The following is an 8,989-nucleotide window of genomic DNA, read 5'->3' as shown; positions in this document are numbered from 1 at the left end:
ACTCACAGCACGACATTCAACCACCTGCGCCACCAGGGGAGGTCCTAATATTTTTATTAATACTGACATTTCAGTATAATTATGTTGCTATAAAAATATTTTTCCCCAGTTGACCTATCTTTTTTTTTTTTCATTTTATTGTGGTGATACCGATTTATAACACTGCATATGATTTGGGGAATAGGTTCACATCACACCCACTGGCAAAGCATCCATAATCCTCCATCACAGACCATAGGGTTCCCTCCCCTGCTTGCTCTCCACCCTCCAACCCCCACCCCACTAGTAGCCTAAATTCAACAGTTATATGTCCCACTGTTGCCCAAGGCTGCATAGCTGATAAGTGCAGAAACAGATTAGTATGATCACAAACTACATTCTTTCCACAGTGCGATACTACATACATCACGGAAACTGAAACAGACAAAGTTGAATAAAAGAATTGGCTTTTTAAAAATACTAAGATAAATTAGGACATTGTGCAGAATCTATCAGTGCCATTTGTTAAGGGCAAATGTAAGTGCCTATACTTAAGTTCATAAAACAAGCTAAACAAGTACAGAGCAAAGCATTTCAAAGATAAACTTTTTGACTTGCTTGTAGTAAACTCCACTTGTGTCATGATGATGATATTTCCCATATTGCCCCCTCCTCCAAACACTTAGGTTCTATCATAGAAATACAGCATTTAGATGCCTGGTATACTTTATGCTACATCCTTGCTTCCTGCGGTGAAACATTGTACTGCAACCCACATTTAAGATGGTGGTATGCGCTGGGCAACCAATATGACAAAGAGACTTTATTCTTCTGGCATTTTAGGACTCTTGGATTGTATGAGAATATTTAACCTAGAGAGGAAGAGAATTCACGGGAAAGGATATCTGTTCTCCCAAACTGGAAGACTATTCACAAGAGGATATGTTGGCACAAAGATCCAATGGATGAATTGAGAGATCCTTTTCCACTCAACCTAAAAACTAACTGTCCAAAGAAACTGCAGTAGACGGGGTGGTTGAGAGACCTGCTTCAAGCTCTGGGTAGATCTGGATTTACGTCCATGTTCACATCTGTAATCTGAGCACCATAGCTTGCCTCTTCACCTGGGGAAGGTAATGCTAATAGCATCTCTTCAGGATTAACATCTCTTTCAGGTGATGTGGGGCAAACCAGGAATCCTTACCTGCAAGAATAAGAATACTGGATAAGGCCCAAATGCATGTTTGCATTGGGAGCAAGAAAAAGGACAGCTTAAAGAAAGCACTGTTAACGTGCAACCCGGGACCCCCAAACTTCCCTAAAGGAGTCTGGTCATCTGTGTGCACATGAAAAGGCAGACTTAGTGTGAAAGAATTTTAATAGGGTTAGTGTGCATAAAGAGAGAAGAGAAGAAAGGATAATAGTTTCCTAACAAAATATCCAAAGTTACCCATCACCTCATGGGTAAATGCCCACCCCAGGGTCTGCTTTAAGCAGGGTCGCTGAGGCCCAAAATCTTGCCACAAGTCTAAGCCACCTTCTGACAGAGAACCATAGGAAGGGGGAAAGGGGCCAGGTAAGTCTGGGACTAAAGAAAGAGAATTAAGTACAAATCAAGATAACGGCTTACGTCATCAGCTTCTGCATGTATCTCTCACCCACATCTCCTTCAAGTGTCTCTCCTCCAAGTGTCTCCTCCAGGCCCCCTGGACAGTAACCTTCTTTTCCATGTGTCTCTCCAGCACTCACCTGACTTCCAGGTTATAGAGCTTTACCTGGTTGCTCGGCTTGGCCCATACTTCCCAGTAACTAGTCCAAGGCGGCTGTATATAAATGGGGGCAGGGAACATCTTTTATGGAGATGATGTTACAGGAGAAGATTTAGTGGCCGGCATTTGGCAGGGTGTCTTCTGTCCTACCTGCATTTAAGCATCAAAAGAGCACAGAGGAGGGTATAAGTAGAAGCCACAAAGAGATCGGCCTGCCTGTGATCAGTTTTTTTAAGGTCACCCCTAGTTTCTAGTCTTGAGTGAACCAGGAGTGGAGTCCAGAAAGCTCCACCTTTTACTATTGAATTGGCTATGAGCTCCACCAACTGGCTCAGAGTTTGTTCCTCACTGTTTCTCTTACTAAGGGTTAGGGAAAAGTGTGTTTAAATGCTTGGCACAATGCCAGACAAGTAGGTACTTAATAAATGTCAGTTACTCCTTCGCTAATATTTCTCATCTTTAGAGCTGCCAAAAAAAAAATCAACGGAGGGATTCATGACTACCCTTCAAAAAGTGCTTCCAACGTCCAGGGCCTCAATTTCTATTCAAGCACTCATTTAGGAAGATTTACACAAGAGAAAACACTAGATCAAACAATTCATCTTACTAATAAGAACATACTGACTTAAGTTCTTGATTGCAAATGAAGTTTGACATCATAAATATTTTTGAGTTAATTTTTAAAGAAATATAGGATTAGGTGAGGAAACAACTATCTACAACTGGGAACATATTGTGAAAGCTCAGGGAAGCCCTCCCCTATCTGCACAAACTTAAGAACTGGATCATTTTCTCGTCTGTGAAGCAGCCAAATAAGAATCTGCTGCCTGCAAGTAAGCCAGTCTTTCAAACCCTACTAGTGACCAAGGAGCTGGGTAAACAGGATTTAAACAATGGGCATATAGCCTTGTGTCTCCACAGTGCATTCTTTATAAATAATAGGGGATCAAAAATATACCAGCCCAAACATGTCTTTAGCAAGAACTTTATTTCATGGTAGGGGCTCCAAAGGCTGAAGAGATATTGTTTTTGATATTTATAGCTTTTTTTTTTTTAAATATTCAACTTCACACCATTATGATGCTAGATTACATTTATTTATTTATTTGTACAAGCAATGGGTACAGTCAGAAGTGCGGGAGGGTGAGAGAATTCACCAGAGCCAGAGCGGGGAGCAGAGCAGGCAGAAGGACCGAAGTACACTGCTGAGGGGAGCAGCGGATGGCAGGAGAGGTCTGCGGCCATGTGGGACCCTCCTCCTGTGGCCGGGGAGCAGCCAGGAATAGAACCGGCGCTGCAGAGGCTGCAGGCAGCTTCGCAACCCAGCGCTCAACTGCTGCGCCACCAGGGAGGCCCTGATATTTATAGCTTAACTTTTCTTTGTATCAGTCTCTTCCAGGAAGACCTTTGTAGGGTAATGATGGTCAGGCTTTTCTGCCCTCCACCATTAGGATTGATGATGGATCCCTGCGGTCCTGAATGCATGCCTGATGGCGGGCGCCTGGAGTGGGGTGTGGGCATGCATAGGTGGGTACAACTGGACTGAGACTGGGCCTATAAGGGCAGTGTCACTGGGATGCCAGGAGAACGAGAGGAACAGAACCAGGAGAACAAGCGAAAGAGCTGAATGGAACCACCAGAAGAGAACAAGAGCAGCAAAAGAGAAAAAGAAAGGCAGAAGAGAGAGAACACTGGAGAGCCTAGAAAGAGTGAAGATTCGCCAGGGGCTAGAAGGTCTGCCAGCCTCCCCCTAGGCACCCCTGCCTGCCGTGTACCTGGTAAACTCAATAAAAACCTGGAAGAGCCATTGAGGGCTCCAGGACTCCTCCTACACCTGTCTGCTAGGATCACAGAGATCCTGCACTATGCCTTCCTGCCTCTACAAATTTATTTCTTTATCTTTTTCTTAATGGAGAATGCAGAAGTACCTTTGTTTTCCTCGGTAAATGTCCTGACTCCTTTCTACCCCCAGCCTCCCTTGTCCTGGATAAGACATTTAAGATGGCATCTCAAGCCACGTGGGCAAGTTACTCAGCCATGCTGGGCCTCGCTTGTTGTTAGCAGGTAACCAAGGGGAAGCCAAGGACCTGAAATTTGCAAGCTCTTAAGAGATCTGGCCATCTGTAGGGTAAACGATGGTCAGGCTTTTCTGCCCTCCCACTGTTAGGATTGATGATGGATCCCTGCAGTCCTGAATGTGTGCCTGACAGCGGACACCTGGCTTTTGTTATATTGTTATATTCAGTTGTATTCTATTTACTTTTGTGGGCCATGGCTGCAGTATTTATATTCACCAAGGGAAACTTTTAGAACGATAGAGAGCTGGGTAAAGAGTGAAGATTCACCAGGTACTGGAAGGCCTGCCAAAACTCCTGGCCCCCGGCACTCTGTCTCTGGTGGATCCTCCCACCCCCCACGCCTCTGGCCTGTACCCCAGTTCTTGTATGAATAGATAAATAAATCTTTTAAAAAAAAATTTTTTTTAAATGTGGGCTGGGCCCTCTCTGGTGGTGTAGGGGTTAAAGTCTCAGTGCTATCAAGCTTTCTCAGCATGAGTTTGATCCCTACCAGGGAGCTACCCACATGGCACAGCAGACTTCTCCTGTCTCACCTGGTGCTTTCCTCAGCAGTGTATTTCAGTCAATCCACCTGTTCTGTTCCCTACTCTGTCTCTGGTGAATTCTCTCGCCTCCCTGCACTTCTGGCCTATATCCCAGTTCTTGTATGCATAAATAAATAAAATAAATCTTAAAAACATTTTGTTTTAAATACAATGAGAATAGTCCTATCATTTCTAGGTTTATTAGCAGCATAACAGGTAGCTGGTAAATATTTGTTTTGATTTGACAGGCATGTGTTTTGTTTTAAATAGATGCCGCTGTTCTCAACAATGTAGCACATACATTTGGCCTAATGGACACAATCAAGAAGGTTTTGGACAACAGAAGGAGCCAAGTAGAGCAGGGAGAAGAGCAATTTCTCTATACTCTAACAGGTGTGTGTGCATAACTTCTCTCTCTTCTTAGGTGATATCATACCAAAACCCTTGAGTCTTTTCATTTCTTTGTTGATTTCTGTTAGAACTGTCTATTTCTTCCTTTTTTTCAATTCACGTAGAATCAGATTTTGCTTTTTTTTTTTTTGGTATCCAGATCCAGGTGAGGTAGAGTAGTGGGAAGCAGAGGAGAAACAAAGGAAAACAGAAAGAAGCCAATAGCAGGGCCCTTTATCCCTTTCACATTACTGATACTGCATTTTGATAGATATAAATTTAGCACTTTATCCATTGTTTGCAGTAATAAAGAATTATGATATACACGGATAATTTAACTCTTTTTATCAAGCACTTACTTTTGTGCCATTGTCGAAACTTTCCGAAATATGATATTGAATAAGACAGTCCCAGTCTTTTCAGAGGTTTCAAGGAACTCAAGGGAAAGCAGACAGAAATAAGTGCAAAGGGCCTCCCTGGTGGTGCAAGGGGTAGAGATGCAGGACTATGAAGCTATCCTTAGCCACTGTGGCATGAGTTTGATCCCTGGCCACGGAGGTGACCCACATGGTGCAGTGAGCCTCTCCTGTCTTGCCTACTGCTCTCCTCAGCAGTGCATTTCAGTGGATCTGCCTGTTCTGCTCCTACTCTATCTGGTGAATCCTCTTACCCCACACATTTCAGGCCTGCACCCCAGCTCTTATATGCATAAATAAATAAATCTTAAAAAAAAGAGAGAGAAGCTGTAGAGGAGGTAAGGCCAATGAAAGATATAAATCAAAGGTGGTAAGTGGGCCTCCCCTGGAGCGCAGGCGGTTGAACGCTGCGCTGTGAAACTGTCCGCAGCCTCTGCAGTGCCGGTTCAATCCCAGCCGACCAGCGAGGGTCCCACATGGCGTGGCAGACCTCTCCTGTTGCGCCCGCTGCTCCCCTCAGCAGTGTATTTCATCAGTCTGCCTGTTCTGTTCCCCACTCTGTCTCTGGTGAATCCTTTCACCCTCCCGCGCATCTGGCCTGTACCCCAGTTCTTGAATAAATAATTAAATCTTTAAAAAAAGAAAAAAGGTGGTGAGTGTCAGCTTTTGAGTGATATGAGAAATATTATAGTCAGTCATGAAGCCAAGAAGTAAGAACAATTTAGGTTGTTTTTAACTTATTTTTATATCAAATTTATATTTTAAAATTTAGATACCTGCGTATTCTTAGTAATGGCCCTTTTTTATTTGTTCCTCTTGAGAATGTTGGGATAGATCCCTGTAAAGTGGATGTATTAGAACTCTCATTTTTGTAATTCTTAGGGATTTCCCCTATAACTTTCTGTAGACTTCTCTGGTTGCTGATGGCACATTAGCAAGGGCCATTTGGGTCACCAGCAAGGTAATCCTCTTTGTAGGACCGTTTGAGAATCACTGCTTTTCAGAGTGCCCACTATAACTTCATTGTAGGTTCATGACAGTTCCAGGGAGATTGTGCAGCTATTATTTTTATCTGTCGACCCGGGCAGGGCATATAATGTTTCTAGACCAACTGGAGACTTTTGGTGATAGAGTGTGAGTCACTTTTGGTGACAGAATACCACAGAGGCTTTTAAAACGTTGAACGTAGTAGAATCACAACCTGAAAAAGGCACCTGTGTTTTTGCCATGGCTATTATCTCAGAAAGAAATGTAATTGCTGGAGGGATTTTAAAAATCATCTAGTCTATGTTATTCATTTAGAAACAACTAAGTGACTTGCCTGAGGCTACATAGTAGCAAAACTAGGACAAGACCCTAAGTCTGCTGATTCCCAGTTTACTCTTCCCAGTATTATATTTTCTTCCACACAAAGTCTGTTTTTTTTCCATAGATTTAGAACGCCAGTTAGAAGAGCAGAAGAAGCAAGCTCAGGATCACAGGCTGAAATCACAGACAGTTCAAAATGTGGTACTGATGCCTGTGAGCACTCCTAAACCTCCAAAGAGGCCCCGGCTCCAGCGGCCAGCCTCCACCACCGTCCTGAGTCCTTCTCCTCCTGTCCAGCAGCCTCAGTTCACGGTCATCTCACCCATCACCATCACCCCGGTGGGTCAATCATTTTCCATGGGCAATATTCCAGTGGCCACCCTCAGCCAGGGCTCCAGTCCTGTGACTGTCCACACACTGCCTTCTGGGCCTCAGCTCTTCCGCTATGCCACAGTGGTCTCCTCTGCCAAGAGCAGTTCACCAGACACAGTGACCATTCACCCTTCGTCTAGCCTGGCCCTGCTAAGCTCCCCTGCTGTGCCGGATGGGAGTACCCTGGGCAACATGACCACCATGGTAAGCCCTATGGAGTTGGTGACCATGGAGTCTGGCCTGACCTCAGCAATCCAGGCTGTTGAAAGCACCTCAGAGGACGGGCAGACCATCATTGAGATTGATCCAGCCCCAGACCCAGAGGCTGAGGATACTGAGGGCAAAGCCGTCATTTTGGAGACAGAGCTGAGGACTGAGGAGAAAGTGGTGGCTGAGATGGAAGAACACCAGCATCAAGTCCACAATGTGGAGATTGTGGTCTTAGAGGATTAACTGGGGATCTTGGGGCCAGGAGATATGTTTTGGTTTGGAATTTTAATTATTTGTTTATTTTTATCATTGTCCTGCTCATTTCCATATAGGGTCCCCCCCCTTTTTTTAAAAAAAAAAAAAGAAGCAAAATCTCATTGTTGTAACTGAAATGTTGGGTCTCTCCCACCCCATCATTGAAAAATGGACAAAAACAAGCTGCCCTACCGGAAGTTGAGAGTAGGTCACTCAATGTCTTAACCCTTTTACACCAAGAAAGTTATTTCTTTTAGGGGAGGCATTAAGATAACCAGAAATCCCATCCAGAAAGCTGTTTTCAGACTAGTCTGTGTGCGCATGTTGTTTTATTCTTGTAAAGATGCATTGACCAAACTCTGGAACACATCTGACACTGGAAGGCAACCCATTCACATGTGGATGCAGAAGGATACTTTATTTTGTATCCTGGAAAGGGCCCTCAGAGGCCAGTACAAAACTCTGAAACAAAAGGAAATTGAACTCTGCTTGGAGGGGAAGGTGGCATACCAGCTTAAAAAGGGAAGTGCTTTGACCAGGATGGGGCAGGAAATTATCTTCCAGAAGTGCAACTGATGCCTCTTAAGATCTCTGAGGGATGTTACCCTGGGTGCCAGGAGAGGCCAGTGATAAGTGGAAGGGTGCATCTCCACAGAGCAAGTGGCACCAGAAACCAGTGGCTTTATAGAAGCAGACATCCAGGAGGTCACAGCTATGCTTTGGGATTTGAGATGGTAACCCAACTTGTCCTCCGCTTTGTCAAAGCACTTACTCTCCTAAACTAGGATCAGTCCATTCATTTGCAAACTGTTACGTGGTATAAATTGCTCTGGTTCTTGGACTGTGGCTGTCGTGGGGGTGGGGCTCCAAGGCCATCATCTGTGTTGCATGACTCTAGGAGCCGTGGAGTTCCTCATCCAGATCAGCTGCCTTTTTTTGGTGGGGCCCTTTTTTGGCTTTGGAACCAAAAGCAGCCACTCATTTGGTGCTTCCTCTTGTTCATCCTCCTCCCCTCAACTGTTAATGGCATCTGTCTTCTGGATCCCACGCTCTTCAGCTTTCTGGCTGATTTGGAGAACAGTGACAGGTGCCTGCCTGCCTTCATCCCCTTTTAGATTCATTTATACCACAGATGTTTCCGTGAAATATTGAGCTCATAAAAAAGCCTTAGGCTTGGCAGGAAGACTCAACACCCCCAGCCTATCCTGAGGCACCGAGTAGATGTCTCCTCCTGAGTGAGCTGGACTCCCTGGGAAAGAAGCATTGTCTGGAACATTATATTATAGGAAATGTACCAGGAATGTTAATAATAATGTCTTTGGGGGGGAGGGGACTTTCTTTTATTTCTTTTTTTTTTCAAATATTGTTTGTATATTTAGAGCTGGGCCATTTTTCATGCTGTGATTCCCTCTCTGACCATTTTCAGTGCTGGGGGAAGAGTGGATCTGTTTTGTTGTTTTTTTTTTTTTTTTCTTTGATTGTATTGTTTATTGCACTAGTAAAAATGTAGGGAAACTTAAAGGATAATTAGGTCCAAAAAAAAAAAAAAAAAAAAAAAAAACCTTAGAAGTGGGAGGTCTTTTTTCTTTTTCTTTTTTTTAATTAAAAGCAAAACTTTGATCTGTAGCTTCCCCCTTTTTTTTTTTTCAAAGGCACCCACCTGAAGCCATATTTCTTCCAACAGGTGT

The 8,989-nt window shown here is 43.9% G+C and overlaps 1 protein-coding gene across 1 annotated transcript; it reads left to right on the top strand.

The window, feature by feature from the left end:
* The first annotated feature begins 4,624 nt into the window (after window positions 1–4,624).
* Window positions 4,625–8,725, top strand: LOC119253959 (glucocorticoid modulatory element-binding protein 1-like). The gene is made up of 2 exons (XM_037521179.2): window positions 4,625–4,743; window positions 6,589–8,725. Exons 1-2 carry the CDS (start codon window positions 4,662–4,664, stop codon window positions 7,287–7,289), a joined length of 783 nt encoding a protein of 260 aa, XP_037377076.1. The 5' UTR covers window positions 4,625–4,661; the 3' UTR covers window positions 7,290–8,725.
* Window positions 8,726–8,989: the final 264 nt, after the last annotated feature.

The sequence above is a fragment of the Talpa occidentalis genome, unplaced genomic scaffold (genome assembly GCF_014898055.3).
Source record: "Talpa occidentalis isolate TD23 unplaced genomic scaffold, MPIMG_talOcc4v2.1 talOcc4.2490, whole genome shotgun sequence".
NCBI lineage: Eukaryota > Metazoa > Chordata > Mammalia > Eulipotyphla > Talpidae > Talpa > Talpa occidentalis.
Note: the sequence above shows the minus strand (reverse complement) of the source record. Positions and strands in the feature narration are given on the sequence as shown.

What these genes read in the sequence shown, in the direction of transcription:
- LOC119253959 (XM_037521179.2), top strand. Translation starts at nt 4,662, where the DNA reads ATGGACACAATCAAGAAGGTTTTGGACAACAGAAGGAGCCAAGTAGAG. An exon ending in ATTTCTCTATACTCTAACAG is followed by an intron (nt 4,744 to 6,588) that starts GTGTGTGTGCAT and finishes TTTTTTCCATAG; the next exon opens with ATTTAGAACGCCAGTTAGAA.